The sequence below is a fragment of the Ambystoma mexicanum genome, chromosome 1p (assembly GCF_040938575.1).
Source record: "Ambystoma mexicanum isolate Mex_15411 chromosome 1p, UKY_AmexF1_1, whole genome shotgun sequence".
Classification (NCBI taxonomy): Eukaryota; Metazoa; Chordata; class Amphibia; order Caudata; family Ambystomatidae; genus Ambystoma; species Ambystoma mexicanum.
Window position 1 is genome coordinate 800,778,099 of NC_090921.1, and position 26,808 is coordinate 800,804,906.

Sequence of the window (26,808 nt, forward strand, 5' to 3'; positions counted from 1 at the left end):
AGGGTAACCAGCACCACAAAATATGCAGCTTATTACACTGCTCATGCCATGTTGGCAATTGGGGCTATTGAGAAACGCGCTCAAGCAGGTCTGCAAGCACGCACAGATGCAGGAAAGGCACCCATTCACTTATTTCCGTTTGCACTTGGGAAAACCTAGAGACATTATCATTTGCCCTGTTATCCCGAGACTAGGTCAAAAGGCCTGCATTTCCCGGATCTCCCGGGCACACGAGACACGACTAGACTAGTATTTCCATTTTCTGTACTCCCACACGCTATTCTTTTCCCCATCAAGGGTGGCGCCTTCTGCCACCCCTCTGGGCCTCTTTGCAGTCTCTGTGATTTACCCCGCCAGAGGTGATTCTTAAAAGTGTCCCTTTAGCTATTGTCTATAACGACTCATTGTTTATTAAATTGCGGTTTCTTGAGTTTTCATTTAATTTTGTTAAAATGTAACCCCACTTCCTGGTAATGGTCAAAGGTCATACTAAGCCCATTCTCGTGATGTCATGGGAGGATCAAAGGACATATGATGTCACTTGGGCCACTGCTGTTGTTTTTGTGAATGGATGCCTATGCCCCTCTGGGGTTACTGTTCATCTGTTAAGGGGTGATGTGCCCAGCGGATTATTTACCTGTTTGAGGGCGTTCTCATTCTCTACTGGTTCGTGGGCATCATTGGCATGGCGGTGGACATTGTGTCTGCCTGCTGGCCTTTTAGGATGAGCATTTACCCGTTGGTGGGTATTCTCCCACTTTACTACTCCAAGCTGATCTTTTCCCTGTTGGTGGGCACTCCCCTACTCCACTGACCTTTGCTGATTATGTTTATGTTGCAGGGCATTCTCCTGCGGGGCTGCCCTTTGTTGATCTTGTCCTAGTTGGTGGGCTTTCCCTCACTTTGCTGCTGCTCTATGCTGATTATTTGCCTGTTGGTGGGCACTCTCCTACTCCACTGACCTTTGCTGATTATGTTTATGTTGCAGGGCATTGCTTGGCTGCCCTTTGTTGATCATGTCCTAGTTGGTGGGCTTTCCCCTACTTTGCTGCTGCTCTATTCTGATTATTTCCCTGTTGGTGGGCACTCCCCTACTCCACTGACCTTTGCTGATTATGTTTATGTTGGGGGGCATTCTCCTACTCCACTGACCTTTGCTGATAATGTTTATGTTGCGGGGCATTCTCCTGCTCGGCTGCCCTTTGTTGATCATGTCCTAGTTGGTGGGCTTTCCCCTACTTTGCTGCTGCTCTATTCTGATTATTTCCCTGTTGGTGGGCACTCCCCTATTCCACTGACCTTTGCTGATTATGTTTATGTTGGGGGGCATTCTCCTACTCCACTGACCTTTGCTGATAATGTTTATGTTTTGTTGATCATGTCCTAGTTGGTGGGCTTTCCCCCACTTTGCTGCTGCTCCATGCTGATTATTTCCCTGTTAGTGGCAGTTCTCCCACTGCTGCGCCAGGCTGGTCATTTCTCTGTTGGTGAATACTCTCTGCCCCTTCGGCCCGATTTCTTCTGGACTACCCCTACTTTGGTTAGTTTCCATCAAACTAAAGGTTTCCCCACATTCGTTCAAGCCCAGCACCAGTTTGCTCCCCCATCCCCCGACGCGGTCTCCGTGACAAATCAACACCACAGTCGTATTTCCTCGCAGGCAGATGGCGGCACATCACCACGACTAGCAGGCAACAAAGTGGACCAAGAACAAACCATGTTACAGCAATATCCTTTATAATATAATGATATATTTCATAGTTAAAATAAACTATTAGGATTCACCTATTCTTAAAAAAAGCAAGCAGTACAGAGGCTAGATGTAAATTGATATTTCATCTTGTCCTAGACATCTTGAGTACAAATGTTTAGTTCTTGTGAGCTTGGCAGTTTCTCTCATCTGCTTCTTCTCGTCACTGGCCTTTCGACTTCCCTTCGGCTGTGGGCGTAGTGGGCAAGCGGAGGTAATGTGCCCAGTGCCCTTTGCTTTGGGGAACACCTGCGGCTTCTGAGGGGCATGAGCTGACTCATTGAAGAACCCAGACCTCGAGAGTGGCCCTACATTTCCGTTGTCCACCACTTCTCCAAGAATCCCCCCAGCATAAAGAACGTACTGAGTGACCAGTGCCCATAAAGGCAATTTTCGATCCCTGACATTGTTCTCCAATCTCGTCTTGTGTGTAAGCATTATATCTCAATTTCTAGACCTTGCGATTAGCACTTCAATGTCCAGGCCTGCTACTGGATGTAGGACTTCAACGCCAAACCTTGGTCAGTGAGTGTAGGACGTGATTATCAGACCCAGCCCCAGTGCGTATAACTTCACGTATCCATTACTTTTCTTTTGGTCATAGGATTTCTGGGGCCGGCCCTGGCAAAGGCATGTTCTCATTATCCAGTAACCATCTCTGCTTCTAGGACTTGAGGATGCTGACCTAGTCAATGGGCATTGGACAGCACTTAAGCTCTGATCTCCAGCAGTGAAAACAGTAGCAAAACCAGATCCATGACAATGGGGTTACCTTGCTCAGCCCTGGTCCATAGACATAATTAATTCTTGTAACCTTCCTAATCCGTGTGTATAGGACCTCTAAATCCATCCCTGTTATCTGGGTGCAGAGTGACGCTTCCTGCCATTTTTGTAGGACACCTATGTCTAACCCTGATTCATGGCCAGTGGAAAACTGTTTTCAAAATTGGTCTCTAGATGAGCGACTTAAATGTGTGGCTCAGAGTGACTGATCTGTGTGATTGGGCTCGTTCTGCGTAGGACTTCACTGTCCTTCCATCTTAATAGGGCAAGAATGATTCTCAGTCAGTTCAACTAGCTGTTGTGATGCTCTCTATGCTCCTTGTGCTTTTGTCTCTTGTGGCCCCTGCTATAAGTGGAGTATGTGGTATTTTTTTTGTTTTCTTGAAAGCGAGCTGGCGGGGCCTGCAGCCTGATCCCTAAATTCTTCAGTTGGCTGTGTAAACATGTTTAGTCTGGGGTATTGACAGATACTAACCTTGCAAATTGAGATTTGGAAGTTGAATCGGGTGCCAGGGATGCTGTGGAAGGGGGTCTAATGTATTGAAATTGATGAAAGTGAATGCCAGGAATGAAGGCTGTGGGTGTTGGCGGTGGTTGGATTGCCTGTCAAGGATTGTCTGATTGGGCGCCAGTGGTGACTTTATTCTATATCCAAAATAATGGAAATTGACATCTTTGATGTAGAGCCCGTCAGATGTGCAGTGAATATTAGTGGGGGTAGGTAAGGCGCCTTCCTCGGAGTTAAGCACCAGACCCACAGCTGGACGTTTCATATTCAGTGAGGTGGAAGGAAGGAGGCAACAAGTAGGTGGAAATGCACCTTACATAGGAGACATTGTTCTTTCCCCCAATACTGAAACTACCAAGGGAAGGGGCATACATTGAGGGATGCTTAGCTCTATAAAGACATATGAACCCTGGCACTTCACGTAGGTCTAGCCACAGGGCTCACCTCTGTGAACAATGCAGCTATGACAACAATTCTCACACCTGGGACAGCACTCAGCTTTACTAACCTGTAAGAACTCCGGGAAAAGCACAGAGCCCAGTTAGCCTTGTTTCCTGATTTACAAACCCCACAGCAGTTTGCTGAGGTACATCAGAGCTGAATGTCTTATCCCTTTCAAATCCCTGTTGAGGGGCTGAAGAAGACGACTCAGACGGGGCCCACAGCACAAATGAAAAGCGACACAGCGTATCTAGCAACAATAACACTTGTGCCCCAAACTAGTCTAATCACACGCGGCGTCCGAGGGACCTAATCAAAATAACCTGTGTGGCCCACAAAACCAAGGCAATAAACACCACGACTGGCAGCCCATACAACTAGTAAGCACCATTTCACCCGTCCCACACAACCAATCACGATCACCACTGGCCTGCCACTCACCCGCTCCCCAAAACAAGTATCCTTGGTCTCCAACGCAACATAGACAACAAACTTCACCCATCACTCAACACCTCATATCTCACAGCTCTATAAACAAATAAAGCCTGACACACTATAGAATACTTCAGAGGTCTAATACCAAACACCCAATATTCTACATGGATATGCCAATGCACTCTAGAGAGGAAGCTTAATGCATAAACATTCCATCCTGGAATCTCTGCCAATCCACTGCAGCTGCAACCTCTATCAATGATCCCCTGTAGGCACATACTGCTGTCAGGAGTATTGCCTGTCAGTTCTACATAGAAGTAAAGCCTCTGCCTCGTTAGCCTTCTGAGAACTTATTCTGCTACTGAACCCTTTCATGAATTCCCTGTGAATATCAAGCATCTGCAGTATGTTCTACCTCACTCACTATTCTAATGATTCTCACAGTGTGCCCGATCTAAGGAAATAATAACGCAAACATTCACAATATCTCAAAATGTTAACACTGGCCAGAAGGCGGCTCCTCCTAGGATTATTAGATAACAATCCATGTGCTAGCCAATGAGGAGGGGGGCAGCAGCAATTGAGACCACAGATACAGGCATTATTCTCCAAAGACCAAAAGCAGAAGCCAGTACCAACTACAGGCCATAGCCTAATGCTAAGGCTGATGGAGCAGCCGGAGGCCATCCGTTGTTGGAATAAGGCACACAAACACATTTCCCCCCGTGTTTGACCTTTCAATTTGTGTCCAAGACATCCTGATCTCTAAAGGGTAAAGCCATTCTGGCGCGCCACTCACAGCGGAATTCACAGAACTATTCAGGGGTACAATGCAGCTTTAAACCTACTGTACCACAGCCACACTGGCTGCGTGACCGCACAGATGTGCCCATGCAAAACGGATCCAATACCCCTTCAGGCGTTTGTTGTTCCCTCTTTGGTACTTGCTCACATCATCTATACCCTCGAAGTTCCAAGGGGCTGCCTTTAGTCCTTTGTGTATTGGGTTTCACAGACTTGTGTTTGTTTCGTGTGACTGATGCACTCTGTGGTGTGGGACTCCTGCACTGGCGACTGGCCTAGTTTGCGATGCGGGTATATCAGTATCTGATTTATTTTGCTATTGGCACCAATCCGTTTTATGAAAACTCATGCCATTTTGCAGAAAGTATGATAGCAAATGAGTCCTTCATTTGAAAGTACAATGGCCGGTAACAGGCTCAAGGCTTTTTCTGAATGTGTTTCAAATCCCCTCTTTTGGACATCTGCTTGATGTTTGCTCAAAGAAACCAGTACTCATCACCTATGAGGAGGTTCCTTCCAGCTAGTGCACTCCTTCTAATAGGAGGCCCTCGCCCTCAATGGAGAGTAAGTGACCCAGAAGCTACAGTGTGTTCAGGGATTGACATCATCCAATACCAAAGTAAACAAACACGCCTGAGCAGATGGGGGTCTAAGGATATCACCCAAAGAGAGACTGCTACGAGTCCACTAAGTGCAGATATCAAGATGCCTACCTCTGAAATTATCCTCCAGGGAAAGTAGAGTCATTACAGAAAAGGTTCCACTACTCTCTAATTCACAGGTTTCAGTGCAACATTTCTAGTGATAATGGGTCAGTGGACTCCCGACACTGTTGCTGGAATATTTCCATTTGGATGCACACAATAATTATTCTTCCAAAAGTCACTGCTTGGTACATTTTCTCAAATGTCAGACGGTGTGTCCTATATAGCAAGCTAGGGTTAAATTGCTAATGTCTAACCATAGCAGGAATGTATGTGTGTGCACTGTACCTCAATCCAGAAAGGGAATCCATTCCTAGAGCTAAACAATGATGGCACCTTCAATCCAGAGTTCAGGAGAATGATTGCCCAGAGGCTGGAGCCAAGTAAGGACAGCGGAACCTCTTACAATAATGCAGAGTGCTTGCAATGTCATTGCCTGTGAGATACATTTTAATATTTCAGTGGTACAGGTACGCTGGCCTGAAGGGGCACCATCAACCACATTCCTTTATGGGTAGAGGAAGAGTTTAAAGGTGTAATTGACAGAGTTCTTTATTCTCTGTCCCGTCCCTATTTTTTAACAACCCAACTGTATGGAGATGCCTCCTTTGGAGACAAGTGCCTCAAACGTTTCAGCAAATGCTCCCCTGCCTTAGATACAGCGAGATGGGAAAATGCATCCCAGGCTTTGCTTGTCTGCTTCTGAATGAAGAAGGGGGTTACCATACGTTTAATAAGGAGGTATTGGCCCTATAATCAACGGTGCAAGTACTTGGAGGGCACAGAACAACCTTCTGAGATGTCTAGTCCATGTGAAGTTGGTGAAGCGTGTGGATGAAAAGCCTGATAGGTGACCGTTGCTCTTTACAAGGTTTCTTTCTGTCGTTGCATACTAGGGATGGAGGAGCCATAGTTTTAACTGAGCTGGAGATCACTTCCAGGCCAGAAACGTTACATATCATTTCTTTGGATTGAATTGAGCATTCGACTGAGTTGCCTTTGTGCGACGCTAAGGCAATAGAAACACTGCTGTCGCTCAGCATGTCAGAGCGATCGAGGGAAGAATCGAACAAACATCTGCACGAAGATATCTTTGGGAAGCATAAGCAGCCTTTTCTGACCCCTAAATAAGTGAATATGAGGGTGTTGGCAGTCTTATAGTCAATTATTGCAGACTAGCACATGGACCATTTTGGTGCCCTTCTATGCATAAATAAATATATTGAGGGCTATGTAAAGTATTTTGGTGCATGCTCGGGCAAAGAGAAGCCACAGGAAAGCAATCAGGTTACTATTGCCAACGGAAGTGGGAAATGAGCAATGCAAAATGGTGTCCATGCTTTTTATTACTAATTGTCAGTCTCTCAAAATAAAACTATAACATTTGTAGTTGTGGCATTGGTTCACTTTACTCCATTGGATGCCCTTCTGCCTTAATATTGGCTCACATAGTCTTGCGGAAACATGTACACTAAAATAGTTACCATCTGGGGTGGTGCGCGATCATGTCATATCATTAATCTTCAGGTTTTTATAGAGGACTGAGTACTCTCTTGCAGATGGAGCTAAACTGTATTCTCATTTTCTTTCATCCATAATCACTTGGATCAAAAAGGGAGACCTTATACAGAACTGGACTAATCCTTGAAATAGTGCAGGTCTTCCCACCAAGATAAGTGCGTTGCTTCTCCACCAATAGGGGCATTTGCTTATAGTAATGGTTCAAATGGACTCCAATGGGTCTCACTGTTTCTTGGTTCACAAGCTCATCATTGCAGATATCTTCCTGGGGATGCCCTACAGGATTGAGTGCCAATGGCAGGGTATACCGTGCAACAATTCCGGGTTTTCAGAACATTTTCAGACTGCAGGAATATCACAGCAAGTATGCAGAGTTTAAGGGAAACCCAGCTCAGTTCCATGAACTTGGAGATGTAGTGTATGCATTGCCATGGCAATCTCATTTTGTGGATCTCCCGATTGAAACAATTGCCAAACATATGAAAATGCTGTTAGGGGCATTTTGTGGTTTTATAGCTTCCTGCTCAGACCTGTTAGATCAAATAATGATCTGACTGCTTACTGCAAAGACTGTTAGTGTGGGATTGAACCCTTGTGCTCACAGCAATACCAACACATTCCTCATTTATGAGCGCTAAGGGGAGGTTTATCCTGCATGAGATATTGGAAACATGATGGACCTGAAGATTAAGCTGAGGGGATGGGCTCATTCTATGCGTTTTATGTTACCCAAAAGCATCAGAAGATCCTTTCACTGGCAGGAGACTTTTATGAGTGGGTAGGCAGTAGGAACACAGACATTGTAGAGGCAGCCCCCCTTCCAGAGCCAGGTGCGGGAGAGGTTGGAGGCTTTGGCCACAGAGAGATGCTCATAGTTTGGTACGAACACATGATGATAAAGAGAAGTGTTTGCTGTGGATTGCAGAGAGTGTCCTTCACATTACTGTTAATGTTTAACGCGGAAGAGTGTGTAGAACCACTGGTGTAATTTTGGAGATGACCGCCACGCCACGCGCATCAATTGCTCTGGAAGAGGAGCGTGGCCATAGATGCTGTGAAAGTGACGGCCTCCACCTGTGCATTAAGGGATGTCTGCAGAGAGATGGGTCCCACTGCGAAGCTGCAAAGCTTGCAACCTCTGCAGTGTGTGCATTTGTGTACAGTGCGGCTGCTGCGGCATTAGGACGTAACATTTACAGCTGTGCTGAAGGGACTATATTTCTAGAGATGTTCTTGAACACTGAGATGACCGCGGTTTATACATGTATTTGGCATGGGTAGTACAGTAGCATTGGTGGACTGAGCATGTTCAGAGCGAGTGCCAAGATTAGTCACTTAAATCTAATTTTGTTAAAGCACTTTCATGTTACGGAGCATGGAAGGGGAAGACGTGGCTTCCTATCTTCGCTTAGCATATCGTATCTCACCTACTGCTGACCTAATATGCTTCTTTTCCTGACTTTGACTTGCTGGGGTGTGTGCTGCTGAACTTCACGCTATGGGGTTTCCAGAAGTACCTGTATTTGACTTTTTAGTGAGTTTAAAGGTACCTTTACTGTGAGGGAGACCACAAGGACTTATTTAGATGGTATTTGTCAGTCAACCGGATCCTGAAATCTAGTGGCGACGAACACTCAAGGATTCATCCTGGACTCACCAGGGATCCTGTGGTATATTATATTGGTTGCTTTTTGGGAAATGTGGATTGTGCTTATTAGTAGTTATACCAACCAAGTTATTAGCTGTTCTCTCTATGATCCAGCCCCTTTGTGAATGGGAAGAGAAGTGCTAGCTGATATACTAATTCTAGTTTTAGGATCTTGCACGCGTTGTAAAGTGACCCATTAGCTCTTGTGTGCTTGAGCCCTGCCAACTGCTTAGACATTAGTGTGTGAAGTCAGTCGCTTAACTAGCTCATAGGACCACAACCTAGCCATTGACATTAAATGTAGCATCCCGGGAATCAGGCATCATATTGAGCAGGTTGTTACCACTTCCTCAGGGATATCCTAAGAAACATGATACTTCCCTCTGCTATCATGTGGCAAAGTTCACAGGACTAGAATCTGTTTTAGTCCCCTTCCTCCATGACCTGCTTTGTTTGCCTACCTGGTTCCAGTGAGAGAAGGAGGAGGGTCCTTAAACCATGTAACCAAACACTTTAAATCTCTGCAAGTGGTGTCAATTATCCACCTAGGCTTCTTCCGCTGGAAGACCTGAGAATTGATGGGAGTGTGCATTCCCCATCCGTCCCCCTCTCCTCCCGGGCCCATGTGTGCTTTGCTGCCTGCAGCCGTGTTCCCTGGTCAGGATAGAACCCTGTGCGCAACTATGCGTCTTCCGATCCAGGCCCTTATCAGCAGATGTCATGTTCTGGATTCCTTATGATACTAAATTCACCTGACCATTTCGGACCAAGATAGAGAACCAGGAGGACTTGTAAGACTGTGGAAGGAACCTCTTCCCAAAAAGGCGGTTGAGGGGAGTTTACCGTCTACCTAGCAGCTACTGGAACTGGTGTACGGGGTCGGGAAAGAGGTGGAGCTGACCCCAATGGGACTGTCAGTCATCAGGGTGGGAGGAGGGCCCACAACGGCACTGACTCCCCGGGCCTCCAACAGTGCGGTCAGAAGTTGCTGCTGCTGTGTCCGCAGCGAGTCCACAATGAGCAGCGGGAGGGTGCTGAAGCTCGACGTGATCTGTTCCAGTTTGGACTCCAGGCTGCCGATCTGCTTCTCCAAGTCTTCACTGCGATCGTTGAGTTCTGTGATGAGGTCATAGATAACGCTCTGCATCTGGGGGGGAAACAGCATAATGTGATTTGAGACTCAAGAAAACATACTGTGTGGGCACAGATACATACCCCTCTAGTAATGAAACATACCCCTAACTAAAAGGAATGCCACTATTTCCCATATGATGAGCAAACTAAAATCTATGGAAGGGACGTTGTGTCTGTTTCCTTAAGGAAAGATGGCTGCCTGCGACTTCCCACACCACGCCAGAAATATGAACACACCATTTAACAGTGCAAAGTTTGCGATTCTTTGCAGCTAGTAAAAAGCAATTCGCTAAGTGGCATGCTGCGGTGTCCAGTCAAATGGTCGGAAAAAAAAGGTCACATTTTTTATTTATTTATTTATATATATATATTTTAGTTTTGGTTGGTTAAAAAATATTTTTAATAAAGAAAACAGAGGGTTCGGGGGGAGGGGACCCCCCCTAAAAAAAAAAATAAAAAAAAAATCAACCATTTTTTTCGACCATTTGACTGTCGATCAAATGGCATTTGATCCTTTGGTTTTCGACCAAATGACTGGTAACCGCATGCTGCATCTGCAAAAACTGGCCATTACGGCTTTGCGATTCAGTCAGAGAAAGGAAACACTGTTGCCAGTTGGCAGTGTTTTGTATCAGCAAAACGCCTCTCATCCTTATCTAATGAGTCACCCTTTCTAGAGAGAGGTGTTGCATGTACACACTCACATATACACATACGCAGCCCAGGCAGATGCAGACCGCGAGAAAATGAAAAGGGGCAACACTGAGCTGCATACATCGACCAATCATTCCCTTCAGGGAATCTGTGTAGCAAATGTGTTGCAACAATATTTGACCTGGGCGACGCGCTTTTCCTGTTTTACAAATGAACGTAAACACTGGCAAATGGCGGAGGAAATTGTTCTGCCATTCTTTTTTCCCAGTTTGTCCACCAACTGTTGAATCCCTAATGCAGATCCTATTCCCCTGTCCTTTAGAGGGGGGCAGTCACAGGGCTGCAATTGGCACCGCTTTAAGAGACTTAAATGTTTGCACTGTGGCACAGCATTGCTGCTTCTGATGTGTTCGGGCTCGCTGGCGGCGGCTTGGGCACTTGTGCAATTTTTACTCAGAGCTTTGCACAGGACGGAAAAACATATTGCGAGATATTTTGTTTTTAAACATTTTGTTTAGTCAGGTCTAATTTATACTCTGACTGCTTTGCATATGTGCTATATGTTAAGAGATTGCGTGTAAAAATGACCATTTTACGAGATGATTTCTTTGGATTAATGTATGTTTAATTGTAAGTATTTCACTTTTATGCGATAGATTCCAGAAATGAAGTTTAAACAAACGAATGCATGAAAGCAAAAACAATACATACTTTTGGAAGTGGTGACATAGGCTGTTTGGGAAGAATACACATAGGGATGCTGAGAAAACACAATAACATTACCAGGGCCTCCGGAGCCTTGGCGACAGTCTAGATATGATCTGCACCTACTCAGTATCAGGTGTCATTTGGTCATTCCTATCTAGATTTTGCCACAGCTTTTGCACTGATACTTAGCATACACAATTTGTATATACATCTTTTTTTAAATTAAAGTTTGCAGTCAAAAGCAAAACAATAAATAACAGAACAGATTTCGGTTCCCTTCTTTCGGTTCCTGCTACCATTATGATGGCCAAAATAGATGAAAACAAACCTGATGATCCATTGGTAACATCAGTGCTCCAGATAGGATTTTGAGGTGGGGAGTATTTTACACCCTATTTTTAAACTTTGAGAGTAAATGTGATTTTAAGAGAGTAAAAATGACTTTTCTCCTTTGCAAGAGAGTAAAATGTATGTGCCATCCAGCCAACGAGTTCAAAAACTATATGGTAATCATTACTATGCTGCAGTTTTCTGCATTGTGACAGAATACACTTTTCATTATTTCTCTAAGGTCTGGACATTTGATCCCTCCTGTATATAGCTAAATGTTGAAATCAAAAAACCTAGCCAATTAAATAGTAAAGCAAACATGAATTGTATTGTGTGTTTTGACGTTCGATAGCAGAATTGTCTTTTGATGTTTAATGAAAGTCCTAATTTCCTGCAGTTACTACCTAATGGTATGCCAATGTTATGATACAACAGTGCAGAGAGGCACAGACTCCATGCTAAATTCTACATCTGATCTAATAGCCAAATGGTTATTTATATATCGCTTTTGTCAAAGCGCTGTACATAGAACATATTTATCACAATTATCACCAAACCAAAGTCGGTACTCCTTTATCGACCTCGAAAGGATGAGTTAGCCTTACCGGGATTCGAACCTGCAACCTACAGATCGTGCACAGATTGCAGCAACGAGTACTCACCCGGATGAGCTATCTTATTGGCTAACATCCTTCAGAGATCGGTTAACTGAGTATCGACTGAGGTATAATAATGACAGTACCTAGATTTTGGACGAACAATTTATGAAGTGCTATATAAAGTTAAATGCCTATCAGGATTATCACAGGGACAGGTTTTGCCGAGGTTCTTTTTCAATTACCAATGTAACTTTCCTTTGTTTGTTTTTGAACAGCGCTTGTACTTCCTGGAGAGTCAGGTTTTGGATGTTTTTAATTGTAGTCTTGAAGATTTGAGAGGTTAGAATACCTGTGATTGGTGTAATGACAATCACTCACCCTTGAGCAAAGACTCTGCCGCCACTGACCATCTATAGTAATGTACCCCATTGACTGCAAGGTTGAATGGATGTAAACTATAATGTGCACAGTCATCATTTTACACACAGTTTTTATAATTAGAGTGTAAACATGATCTGCCTCTGCAAGATTATGCACATAGCACCAGAACTCTGTTGGTTTGCTTTCACTGTAAAAAATGCATAATTTGCTACATATTAATTCTTAAGTGCAACTTAGTTTTCCATCTTATTAATTATACAATCCTAAAATTCTAGGAAAATATGCACCGTGCTTCTGAAGCTCAATGTTAGCAAACCATTCCTTTTATCAGAGTGTGCAGTTTCTTTTTTTGAAAGGCTTCAGAGAAATGCATTCTGTTTCAGAGGTGGCTTGCAATTACATCCATGTAGATAAAAATCAAAAGAAGCCTTCTGGTTTCTGTCAAGTAACCTGACCTTTGCACTGCCCTCTGCTCTAAACCTGTGTGTAAATGTACACAGGAAAATAATAAAGCTGTCGTATTTACAAGATTTTCATGCTGTAAACATGTCTAGTAGGCACTTTATCTGGAGGCTTGTGTAACATAATCCCTTCATCATTTCCTCTTACTCGGTAGACCTACGTCCCCCACCAACCCTACCAGGACCCACTGGATGGTATCTGTGTCCCAACATTTATCACCGTCCTCTGATGGATTATCACAAGAATACATGTCATCCCTTTTCTTCCCAAGTTATTCAGGCAACCTCATCTTTTGTAGACTAGTCTTTCCAATTCCAAATTCTGATCCATGTCGCATGTCCCTGTTTCCATTGCGCTGCGGCTGGAACCTCTGGCACACACCGTAGCTTTGCCATATCCCTCTTTTGCCATGACCATAGCCATGTCTATAAATAGTTTCGCACATTTCGTGCAGGGCAACGCTCAAACACCCAATAGGGCCATTGCCATATCTCTGTGTCTACCCACAATATTCCATCTCATTAAAAACCTTCTCCTAGTACTGATGAAGTCGAGGACACCTTTGAAAGCATGTGAAAGAATGTCACCAAACATTCTTATATTTCTGGCACTCAGTACATTCCCATTTGCTGTAACAGCTTAGGGGAACAGTAGGCTTTTTGAAGGACTGCGAATTTAACTAAGTAGAACCTGGCGTCTTTCCAATCTTGGTCCTCCATTTCCCAGATGGCTGTCTCCCATTTCGCCTGTAGCTTAAGCAGTTGGTTTTGGGTATCACCATCGCTTAGACTGAATCTCAGATTAGCCAGCATACCGTTCAATCATGGCAGCTTCTGGAAAATCAAATGATCCCTTACATTGTACTTGGCTGCCATGGCACAGTCGCAAATACTGATAACATCTCCTCCTTCAGTATGCAAATCCCAAAAGAAATTCACCTGCCCTTGTTTTTATAACATCTCCTAAATTCATACTCCCCCCAACTCCAATAACCTGTTAAATCGATTTATGTATGGAGGAACCCAAATGTGGTTTATTATTATGACTACAAATCTATTCAAGCAAGCCATGCTATTTGAAGTCGGGAATTTGTAGCTCCATTACAAAGCCATGACTACAAGTCCCAGAATGCAAAGAGGATATTCGGACAGTGACATGATTTTATTAACAGGCCATGTGTCCTGAATCGCTAAAGATATCTGAAGACAGTGTTCGGCCCCTTTGCCCCGATACCACGATTAATGTCAGGGAAAGAAACTGCATATGAGCGTTTCATAAATTATTTGTGCACGGAGGCAGTTAACCACAGTGAAAACGTTGTCATTTATCAGATAGTATGGGAAAGAGAGCGATGAAAACGGATTAATATTTGTGTATGTCCGCACTGCACCCTCTATCACCACTTTCAGAAAGAACCTCAAAACATTCCTGTTTCTCCATACATAACGCTACCCCCTCCACCTCCCCTGCTACACAACGCTAACCCCTCCATCTTCCCTGATACATAACGCTACCCCCTCCATCTCCCCTGATGCATAACGCTACCCCTCCATCTCCCCTGATACATAACGCTACACTCTCCATCTCCCCTGATACATAACGCTACCCCCTCCACCTCCCCTGCTACACAACGCTACCCCTCCATCTTCCCTGATACATAACGCTACCCCCTCTATCTCCCCTGATGCATAACGCTACCCCTCCATCTCCCCTGATACATAACGCTACCCTCTCCATCTCCCCTGATACATAACGCTACCACTCCATCTCCCCTGATACATAACGCTACCCCGGCATCTCCCCTGATACATAACGCTACCCCGCCATCTCCCCTGATACATAACGCTACCTCTCCATCTCCCCTGATACATAACGCTACCCCCCATCTCACCTGATACATAACGCTACCCATCCATCTCCCCTGATACATGACGTTACCCCTCCATCTCCCCTGATACATAACGCTGCCCATCCATCTCCCCTGATACATAACGCTACCCCGGCATCTCCCCTGATACATAACGCTACCCCGCCATCTCCCCTGATACATAACGCTACCCCTCCATCTCCCCTGATACATAACGCTACCCCTCCATCTCCCCTGATACATAACGCTACCCTGCCATCTCCCCTGATACATAACGCTACCCCTCCATCTCCCCTGATACATAACGCTACCCCACCATCTCCCCTGATCCATAACACTACCCCTCCATCTCCCCTGATACCACTTGTCTATCTGAATCTTTCTAGCCTATCCTGAAAACATCTTGTAACTTCTGTTTTACCTCCCATCTTTTTAATCTTTGAACCTTGTAAGGAACTCAGAGACCCGCTGGATGGGGAGCATTACTCAACACAAATTCTAATATACTAAAATATGTATTTAAAATACACATTCTCATTTCATAGTGCTGTATATATTCACAATATTTCATTTGATGTATAGGGTACAGATAGGGACACATGTGTGTGAATCAGCTGACATGGTAACAGTGGTTGTTTTACTTTGATGGCGCTGTGGCCTGCCCGCATTTATAAGATATCATTTGATATAGCGGGGAAAGATTAGCATGCTCTGCACAGGGTGAACTAGTTTCACCCTGTCATCTTTTCTAATGTATGCTCTATTGAATGTGAACGAATGTCAAGAAATACAGTACTTTCTTCATGAAATGTAAGGTTTGGTTTTACATTATCATCACCTCGGGTATGTATCCTGCCTCAGCACCCAGTACTCCTGTTGCCTCGTGTCCCAGACTGCCCTCCCCCCATTGCTATGGCAACACCTCCCAGTGGGTGTGGCCCAAAATGCACCTGGGGCCTGCCCCTATCCTGAGACAAAGCCCCTATCAGCACAGCGAACCCCACAATGCGGTGGATGCTGTCTTTGTTGGACCCCAGTACACAGCAAGTAATGGGGTCTGTAATAGACCATGGGGGTGGGGAGATGGGTCCGTGAAGGCATTGAGGCGGGTGTGGGGTGGGACTGCAACAGTCCTTAACAGGAGGATCCGGGACCGTGGCAAAGCAAGTTAAGACATTAATGCGCTTTTAGGACTAGGGCATATTTTACTTTGTACAGACATGAGGCTGAAGATACAGAATTTGTAAACCTAAGGTTCACTCCTCTAGTAAATGCAACTCGGTTGTGTAGGAATGCCTCGGACATACCTGCAGACCGGCCGGCGTTCCAGAAGCACAGCTGTACAGTGCTCCTCTCCCCGTGCAGGGAGGACAGCGAAACGGGTATGGTCACAGAGGGAGCTGCAATCATGCTCCAACACGGGCCTGTCTGCCTTTGCCCCGTCTGCTGCTGTTGGAGGTTCCCGGCACTGCCGTCCACTGAGAGGTGCTAATGGCAGGAGGCTTCACGGCTGCCACACAGGCCTCCAGCCCCATGACAGCATGACGGCGTGTGTGCAGCGTGATGCCAGCAGCATTACGCTGCCCCCTGCCTCTGTATGCGTGACACACCCCCAGACATGGTGACAGCAGGTGATTGCTAAAGGCAGCAATCAGGCACCCCTCTCCCCCACCCAGGAGGCCCCCCTGAAGGTCGAGGTCTGGGGCACTTTGGCCCCTCCGCCCCCCCCCCCTTTGTGATGGCCCTGCTCAGTTAGTGATTATCAGTGCTGTGTCCCATTTTATATGGTCTATCCCTTGAGCAACATACCCAGGCCCCGTATTTAAACTGTCTCTAATGAAGCCTTGAAGACAAGGGTGTTTCATGTGCGGGCTGCTGACATATTATCTAATTATCAGCAGTGAGTTCCTAGAGTCCCTTTTCCATTTTTCTCCTGGGCCTATTAGGCGAGCCCACCATACATGGTGCAAAAGATGATATCCCTCTTGCCACTATCAAAGGCTCGTTTGAAGGCACTGACGCATGAATTCAGGAATTCCTATGGGAGCACAAACCCACAAGAATGCAGTTCTGGAAACGACAATTAGCATATGCGACAAAGGGGGGAGGAATGTACAGAATGTTGCCAGTGCCATCTTGCCTTCATGTCAAGGCATTTGCAACAATTTCTGGAAAACTCTTCAAATGAATGCACACGAGCTGAGGCTAATATGAATGGACCATTGGACCCTGGAGCAATACTGACCACGAGAAATAGACACAGAAAGGAGACCAACACACGTCCGAGTTTTCTGAGAGGCGGTTGGTTGAAAATGTCCGAACTACTTGGATAAGACCCATCGCATGCTAGGAATGCCTCGAAATATAGGATTTCCATTATAGTTCGGCCCCTTAATGGAAATCATTTCTTTGTGAAGATAGAGTGACTTGAAAAAGAAACGATTCCTTTTTGAAGTTATAGGGCTCCGTGCTCATGCCATCACATGGAATCCTCCCCTGGCATGACAAGCATGCCTCCTGCATGGAGCTGGAGGCCTTGTTCCCTGCACCAACTTGTTCAAAAGGTAAGAACATCTATTTTGCTTACATGTGTGTGCTTGCATGTAAGTGTGTGTATTTATATAATGTTGTGTGTGTGAATGAGTGAGGACATGATGTATGGGTGGCTGCCTGGGTGCACGTGTGTGAGTGTATCGTGAAAGGATGCACGTGTAGATGTATGGGTGTCTGGGTGTGCGTGTGTGAGTGTATGGCTAATGGTGTGTGAAGGCGTGTGTGCTTGTGTTTAATGCAGGTCTTAGCTTCCTGTAATCTTCATTACTCCTAGCCTTTCCTCATCCCAGTACTTCTGTATCAGGCACATCTTATACTGTGTATTTTCTTTTTTTTAATATGGGTTGAAATGGTGTATTTTACAGCACACTATTTAAAAAATTGGGTGCAAGGCAAACAGTTTGCAATTAGTTTTGTAGGGTATGCAAGTTACCAACGTGCCTCAGAGCATTTGGCCAAAATATTTTCATGATGCCTTTGCACACAATATGTGCAAGTATAAAAATAATTTTGATGCTGGCTGTGCCCATACATTTTCATACTGGCTGAACAAAATATATGTCTGTATTCCCATATAAGAACATACTCATGTTTGCTTTGCACATAATGCCAGTAATGATAATATAGGAAAATATGTCCAATATATGCCAGTAATCCCACAGCATACTCCTGTTGGCTTTAACAAAATGCATGCCACAGTATAAAAATATATCCTAACTGGCTGCACCAAAAATGCCAGTCTAGCTACATAATAACACTTATCATGCTTGCTTTCTTGAAGATGCCCAATATAAAATGTCATACCACAATAAGAAATGGTTAGACTAGCGGCAATTGCTCTGCCCCCAACTCACCAAAATCAGCTCCCCCCCCCACACCACACTTAATTGGTTCTGGCTCCGTTGCTACGCTCGGTCACTAAGGTATATTTGGGGGAAATATGTACACCCCTCCACTTAAACAATTCATCCGCCACTACTGCTATTTCTTACAATGGCATTGTATATTTTTCTGTGCTTCTGTCATAAAATAACCATGATAGTAGTTTTTGCTTTCGATTGGCATTTTGGTGCGACCAGTCTAAGTAGGTCTTACTGTGGCATGGCATGTTTTACTGTAATTTGTTTATTACATGTCTAGACTGGTGTACGTTGTGCAGCCAGTTGGACACGATTTCAGTGTAGCATGGCATTTTTAATAGTAAAGCATTAAATTAATTAAAGCATTAATGTTCCTGTGCACTGTTGGTGACTTGGATTGTATTGGATTTTTGGATGGGTGCTACCCTACAAAACAATTGCAAACGCTCTGGCTTTTTAGCCAATTGTTCTCAGAAAGTGTGCTGTATAATGCATTAAAACCTATATTTATATCTTTCTATTAGTGCCGTGTGTTGCGTGCCCTTGCAGCAGCATGATTGTGTATTGCGCAAGCGACCCGTGATTTGTTGCTGAGCTTGGGGGGGCCCCTAAATTTGAGCCATGCCACTGACAGGCAGGCCAACAAAGTCACATGGCTTTGACATTGTACAGATACTTGAATAAAGCAAAGAAAAATGCTAAACTACTGACGTCATGGTCAGAACAACTTCCCACTGAATTGACTGAAGGGAGAAAGGAGAGCATCTGCAGGAATATACCCCTATTGTCTGTTTATTGGGGGAAAGGGCCAGGCGAATCAAACTATTTATAAGAGTTTATTGGACCCTCGTGATTTGATATTTGACAAATTAGAACCCTGGGCGGGTGAAAAACCCCTTCCCATTGGTCAATTTGCAGGCTATAAGAGTCGGTATAGCTCGCAGTTTCATTATAGCCCGCACATTTACCCTTTGCTCTCTTCAGATCAGAAAGTTGTGCATTAACAGTGATTTGTCCCCCTCTAGTGGTCAAAGTGAAAAAGCATATTCCTACAAATACCGTCCTTTTTCATTTAATAGTTTGTTAGTGAAAAGAATAGCTTACTATAAATAAGCATGACTTATATTTTTGTCATGCTATTTTTCATGGAACATTTAAGTCCCCAAAAACTATGTAATCAGTTTACAAATTATATTTTTGAATGAGCTTTTTTCTTTTTGGCCATTGGTTCTCATAGCTTTTTGTAATGTTATTTTTCATGTTTTTTTTAAAAAAAAACTTAAATAATCCATAGGGTATATTCAAGGTCCCAAAAAACAATGTAATAATAAAAAATATATATTTTTAAATGAACTTTTTTCTCTTTGGCCATGGGTTCTAATAGCTTTATTGTACCATTGTTATGGGCCCTCATACCTCATTATAGGCCCTCACAACTCGTTCTTCAGGGACCATAACGCCCGGTACGGCCCTCTGGCGAGGTCTATAAAGCTATAATAAGGTTTCCTGGGGTCACTGAGGAGCCGCTTTGAATGTGTGTCTGTGTGGGGCATTTCTATTTGTGTCTGTGGCACAGTTGATGTCCGTTAGATTTAAATAGTGTTCTTGGTTGGGAGAGGAGAGCTGAATTTCAAAGTTAGTTTCTCTCAGTAGACAAGACAGTTCATTGTTGTGGTGTGGTATCTGATAAAAAAAATGAGGCAGTTGTTTTAATTACACGAGTCAATGGCACTCGATTTGTAGACTTGAGAATGATAAAAGGCTGAGCTCACCCTGTAGGGATTCAAACCTGTCATTGCAGGTTGCACAAAAAGGTTAGAGGTGAATGCAGGTCTGGCTGAAGATTTGTCACGGCTTGCAGGGGCCCATTTCAACATGACGGTTGGGGGGCCCCTTGATTAGAGGGGAAAACAATAGTCTTAAGCGCCCCGGGGTGCATACATTATAATGGGGACAAAGAAACATAGCCAGGGTTAATAGCAGCCGATTATAACAAGAGGGTCAGCCAGCAGGTAGCTGAAACACTAAATGTCCATCAAAAAGCTATACATCCTTTTTTATCAGCAAGGGGCTAATGTGGAGAAACTTGCGTTAAAAGGCAACGAGGTGACAAGAACACTTCTGTGTAGCCTGAGGAAAGTGATAGCTAGAAGGGCGCGAGCAAGCGCAGCTTGGAACGGGAACGCTGCTAAGCACACGTTTAAAACCTCAGAACGAAAGTAATATAGAAAGGAATATAGTTCCATGTCATAAGACTGCTGACTGCTAACATGGGGGTAGTTGCTGGCAGCCCCCTGACGTTTCGTGGCTCCTTTCTCTAGGTGAATGCTTAACTAGCAACGCCATCTCAACCACATTATACCGTGTATATGTTCAGCCAGACTTCACATGTTGAATGCTGTTTGACGACTAGTACCGCAGTTCACTGAGTTGCCCTCATCAAGGTGATATGTTGGGATGCCACAGAGATGCACGCCTATAGACCATCTGCTGGATCAATGCCTAGGTGTGTGTACAATAAAGCACCTATTCATCAATCCAGCTGAAAATAAACACTTGTGCATTTTCAGAAGGAGCAGTTGGATAATGCCCACACCCAGGAGGACTACCTACGAAAGGACATCTGGGACATGTGGTCCATACTTCGTGTGCTCTTTCTTTTTTCACTCTCTCAAGTTTTTCTAGCACATTTTCCATCGCACAGCTAGACCTTGAAGCTTAGAGTGTTTTTTCATAAAATGTCATTAAATACCAAAAAAGCTGAAGGGGGTCTGCAGACCATGTTTTTTTCTTCTAAAGCTTGCTCTCGTCTCAAAACCAAAACAAAAAGTCGGGCGTGGCTGTTCCATTTTCTGAAACAATGATAATGTGTATGATTTGTATCTAATCTGAGCTCTGTTTTGTTTTTGCAATGTGTCCAAATAGCTGGTTCTCTAATCCCGTGGCATGCTACCTCCGCGAGCTGTGCGGCAGCAGGGATGCCTACCACCGGTATCACTGGATTCTTCTCTGAAAGTAACATCTCTTCATCTAAAGGTATACAGTTTTAGACATCCTGCAAATGTCTTGATAAATGATTCCAGTGTGTGGGACTCTGAATTCATTCATTCATTTTGTCATTTGTATAGCGCCTTTCACCATAATTATAATCCCAACGTGCTGCCAGTTGAGTGCCCTCCAACGGACCGTAGTCCAAAATTTGGGAAAAGATGGGAGGTACTATTATGCGTGTGTGCATTTCAGCCATTAAAGTTCTGTGAGGGTGGCCAAGACCTGCTAGTCACCCATGTCTGAATGGCGTGTGAATGGACAAAGCAGAGGTAAACTATGACCTAAACAAGGGTGGGTTGTGTTTAAGGAGATGGAGAATTATGTGAGAAGTTAGTTTGAATTTTTGTCGTTAAAGGTAGCTTCATTCTTATGTCAGAGGTCTTGTGCAATAGTGTTTGTGTTATATGTGAGTGCAGGGTGTGTGGAATGAGCCCGCACCTTCTGCTAAATTACACAGGTGCGGTGTGCGAGGGGAGACCTGGGTTAGCTGTGCAAGAATATGGCTACCTTACACAATTAGGCTAAATGCAAAACATGGCTACCTTACACAGTTAGGCTAAATGCAAAATATGGCTACCTTACACAATTGGGCTAAATGCAGATTGCAGATGAGCATCCCTTTGTGGCCCTAGGATTTGTGAGACCTTAAGCTGCAAAATATTTGCAAGGCCACCTCATTTGTCTATGTATTGACATTACAGTGACCTCACAGATAATGGCATCATAGCGCGTTACATGAGTCTCACTCTTCGGGTGGGGGTTTGCAACTTTTGGCTCTCCAGAGGTTTTGGACAACTCCCATCAGCCTTAGCCAGGACAGTCAATGATAAGTGATCATTGGAGTCAAAGTCCAAAACATCTAGAAAGCTGAAAGTGGCGTACCTCTGCTTCAAGGGATCATGAAAAGTTACATTACAAGAAGATGCCATGAGTAAAAACAAGGGACAAATAAACATTGTGGTATGAAATATATGAATTGTCACTTTTATCAGTATTATTAATATTATGATATATGGAGCAATACAATGAGTGAGGCTTTTTATAAGTAGCGGTATATAAGGCACAGTGAGATCAAATTATTGGCCCATGATTACACACTTTAGTTAAATGGTGAAGCCTGGATTTCAGACCAGTCTGCATTTTAGGCATTTGACTGCATATCTTCCCAGCTGTAGTTGGTAGCAATATGTGTTTGACTTTCAACAATTCTCTGTGTGATAGAGATGACCTGGAAAATACACAAATAATAATAAACCACCCTGATAAATATATAAATTTGTTTGAAACATGTTAAGTGAAAAATAGCATGAATTTAATATTAATACCTTTGGCGGTGGGGCGCAGCCAATCAGGTTCCGCGGATCATGGGCTGAAATCTTTGATCTCAGCCCGCATTCCATGTGACCCGCAGGCTTCCTCCCCTGCCTCGGGCCGCCATCTTCTCCCCACCCTTTCCCCCTTTTTTGTTTTTTAAAATTAGCCCATCCACCTCCCCAGCCCACTTACCTGATTGTGGCGGCAGTGCTGCCTCAGCTTACCTCCTTCTCTGTTTGCGGCTGGCATGGAAATGGAAGAGGGACTCCGTATGGAGTCCCACCTTCCATAAGCATGGTGGCCATCTTGGCAGAGTATTTTCTTTCAATGAACGGGGCGCATGTGGCGTCCTGTTCTGCGAACGAAAATACTTTTTTTAACACCTCAAGTTACCACTTTGGAAACCCGGGGTGCTAATAGAGTTAACACCTTGTTCCAAGGGCTGCAACGGGGATAACGTCATAACTCAGGCTGTTACCCCCCCGTCCCAGCCCTTAGAACGGGGTGTTAACGCTATCTTATTTTCCACACCTTGAACCGGAACCTACAAATGCAAGCATGCGGAAAACTACAAATGCAAGCATGCAATTCAGTATGAGGCTAAAAATGGCCTTGAGTTTTGAAAATGTACTTTTTTTTCCCCAAAATTGTTTTTATTGTTTTTGGCACAACAGGCTTTGCAAATATTCAAGTGTTACCTGCTTTTGAGGCTTGTAATGGCACACAAGAAAAAAAAACTGCAATAATACAACTGAATCATAATAAATCATTAACTTCCTCTGAGAACAGAACAAATAATAACTAGAGGGGGTGAGGGGGGCAACGTTCATGGTAGGAACGGGAAGACTGCTTCTTTCACAGTTGGCGTATTGTGAAGATGCCGTTATGTCTCAGTGCTCGGGATGGGTTCTTCCGGGGAAGTTTCTGTGGATTTCTGCAACCTAGTCTGCACAGTATTTAGCGGTTGTAAACAGGAGTCTTTCAATTTACCGGCTGTTTGTTATGCCCCTTTCCTTTCAGTCCTGGGTTTCCATCCAACGAAGCGCCGTGGGCCATTTTACCATCCCAGGAAATTGTTGTGCATATTCCAGGAAGGGGGCCTAGATACGCTCGAATTTGGTTCTGTTGTCGAGTCTGATGGCCGTGACTTTTTCGGCTGCTACGATTTCCCAACATTTGGACCACCACATTTGCGTAGATGGACTTTCTGGGTTTTTCCATAGTCTGGCGATGGAAATTTTGGCGGCTGTCAGGAGGTGAGAGCAGAGGTCCGCCATGCAGCCTGTTAGGGGGAATTGACCATCCCCCTTCGCCACCAGCAACACGATTCCCGGGTCTCAGGGAATAGTGAGCCCAGTTATTGTTTTAATCTGTTCAAGGGTGTTCCTCCAGAATTGGGTGGCTTTCAGGCACGTCAAAAAGAGGTGGAACAGGGTTCCTCGGTCCGGGCAGCCCCTCCAGCACTGAGCAGGGATTGCCGGTTTGCACTTGTTTAGGATCTCATGGGTGCGGTACCATCTGTAGCAAACTTTGAACGCCCCTTCTTTGTCACACATTTTGAGCTTTTGTGCGCCCGGGTCCAGATATGATTCCATTCCTCCGGTTCGATCGTTCTTCCTATGTCGTCTTCCCATTTTAGCATGTATGGCTCTTTTTTGGTTGGGTCCGTTCTGTCCAGTAGTTTGTATAATGTGGAGATTTTCCCCCTTGGAGGGTTGGCAGTGAGAGTGTGTTCTAGCGCTGTCAGTTCTGTGCTGCCATGCTTCTTAGCTAGTTCACTCGAGAGCCAATGCCTCAGTTGCATGTAGCAGAACCTTTCAGTTTCCGGGACCTTAAATTTGGCTTTGCACTCCTCGAAGTTCAGTGGGCGTCCATTCTCAAAGAAGTCTGTCATGGTCTCCAAGCCCCTGTCTCTCCATTTCGCAAAATGATTTGGTGCAATTCCCGGGGAAAAGTCGGGGTTGTCCCAGATTGGTGTGAGGGGTCCCATTGTGCTTCTGCATTTCCATAGGCGGGCTGCCTTTTTCCAGCTAGCGATTGTATTTCTCGTTGAGGGTAGAGGGCCCGAGTCTTGGGTCTCCTTGGGTTCTTTGATGTGGGGCAACGTCTCAATCGGGGTCTTGCTCCAATCTTCTTCCAATTGTAGCCACCGGGGTCGATTAGCGAGAAGATTCCATGCGAAGGCCGGGGCTAGCTGAGATGCGAGGTAGTACCTGGCCACATCCGGGGCCCTTAGGCCGCCCATCGCGGCACTCCGGAGCATGATGCATTTCGGGATGCGTGACTTCTTTCCTTCCCAGACAAGGTTCAGTATGTCCCCTTGCAGCTTTTGGAGGGCTTTTTCCCGGAAAGTCACTGGAAGGGCATGTGCGAAGTATAGCAACCGTGGGATTAGGTTCATTTTTATTGCCGTGATCCGACCAAACTATGAGATTTCTGGTTTTCTCCAGCGTCCAATGTCGTTTTTGAACTCTTTAAAGAGTGCAGGAAAGTTTATCCTGTACAGCTTCTCCGTTCTGCTGGGTAACTGGACTCCTAGGTAGTTGATACTCCCCTTTGCCCATGGGATCCGATACTCGGCTTCCAGTGCCGTTCTGAGCTTTTTTGGTATGTTGATGCCCATCGCTACAGATTTTGAGATATTTATTGTGAACCCCAAGGCTGTTCGGAACTCTTCCAAGGTTTGCCATAGGGCCCCAATGGATTCTTTCGTTTGGGTGAGTGTTAGCAGCACATCGTCTGCGTATAGGGCCACTTTGTAGGATTCCCTCTTGAATGTGAGACCTTGTATCGTTGGGTTAAGGCGAACTCTGTCAGCAAATGGCTCCATAGACAAGGCCACGATGAATGGGGAAAGGGGGCATCCCTGCCTTGTGCCTCTGGTTATGTTGATTCTGTCGGATTTGGCACCATTTAAGCGTAGTCTTGTGGAGGGACTTTGGTAATTGGCTAGGACCCATTTTACAAAGTTCAGGCCGAAACTGTAGTGCAGTAGGGTTTCCTTTATGTACCCCCAGTCGAGCATATCAAATGCCTTATGCGCATCTAGGGAGAGGACTGTCAGCTTCGAGCCCATCCTATTTGCCGATTCTATTATGTTGATGGTTCTGCGGATGTTGTCCTGAGTACCCTGCCCTGGGATGAAGCCTGCTTGATCTGAATGGATGATGTCTGGGAGGAGCGGGGCCAGCCTGTTTGCCAATATTTTAGCGTCATTGTTTAGAAGAGTTATTGGCCTATATGATGCTCATTGCGTCCGATCTTTCCCCGGTTTTGGGATTAGCACCGTTAAAGATTCTTTCATGGCCGCCGTAGTGGAGCCAGTAGAGTGAAGTGAGTTGTATAGGTTTGCCAGTTGGGGTGCTAGAAGGTGAGCACATTTCTTGTAAAATTTTGAGGTCGTCTGGTCTGGTCCGGGAGAAGTGTTTTTCAGGCGGCCGATCATCTCGCTTACTTCATCCACTGAGATTGGGCGCTCTAGGTCAGGCATTAGGGGGTGTGGTTGGGACCGGGGCCAGGAATTGCACGGTGGCCAGGCCCGGTGTTGGGGACCCTGCCATGATTTCCTCGTGATGCTGAACCATTGTCTCAAGCTTTTCTATTTCCATGTGGTGCGGGGTGCCATTTTTGTCGACCAGGCATTAGTTGTAGTTCCTTGTTTGCAGTTTTTTCAGCTTATGCGCTAGGAGACGGTTAGCTTTGTTGCTATTGAGGTAGTAGAATTGCTTAGTGTAAGTTAGTGCTCTGGCAGCCCGGTCTGCTAGGTGTATTTCTAGCTCCCTTTCCGCTCTTTTTAGGTCTCGGTTTGTTGTTTTCGTGTGGCGCTTCTTGAGCTTGTTTTCTAGTTCTACAACCCTCTCCTCCAGCTTTCGTTGCTTCAGTGAATTTTGTTGCCTGAGTCTAGCTGTTGTGTCCATTGCTACCCCCCGAATTACAGGTTTCATAGCGTCCCACACAGTTGCCATTGGAGAGTCTGGGGTTGTGTTTTCTATGAAATAATTCTGAAGCGCCTCAGCGAGGTCAGAGCTGGCGGCTGCATCAAACAAGATATGATCCTGCATTTTCCATTGCCGTTGGACAGGTTCTGGAACTCCTTGCAGAAGCAGATTCACTGTGACCGGCGCATGGTCTGAGATTGCTATGTGCCCAATTTGGATTTCCTCCATATAGGGGGCCATCGTTTTTTCGACGAGCAAGAGGTCAATCCTCGAGTACCCTCTGTGGACATGGGAGAAGAATGTATAGTCCCTTTCTCCCTGGTTGCACAGTCTCCATATGTCAATTGTCTCGGTTTCCCGTAG

The 26,808-nt window shown here is 45.0% G+C and overlaps 1 protein-coding gene across 1 annotated transcript in view; it reads right to left on the reverse strand.

Moving 5' to 3' along the window:
• Positions 1 to 2,858: 2,858 nt before the first annotated feature.
• The window catches only part of KCNN3 (potassium calcium-activated channel subfamily N member 3), a 935,463-nt gene continuing 911,513 nt past the window's right edge, over positions 2,859 to 26,808 (reverse strand). Inside the window, exon 8 of the mRNA XM_069652077.1 lies at positions 2,859 to 9,741. Coding sequence (XP_069508178.1) covers positions 9,445 to 9,741 — 297 coding nt within the window. The 3' untranslated portion in view covers positions 2,859 to 9,444. The remainder of the gene's footprint in view (positions 9,742 to 26,808) is intronic.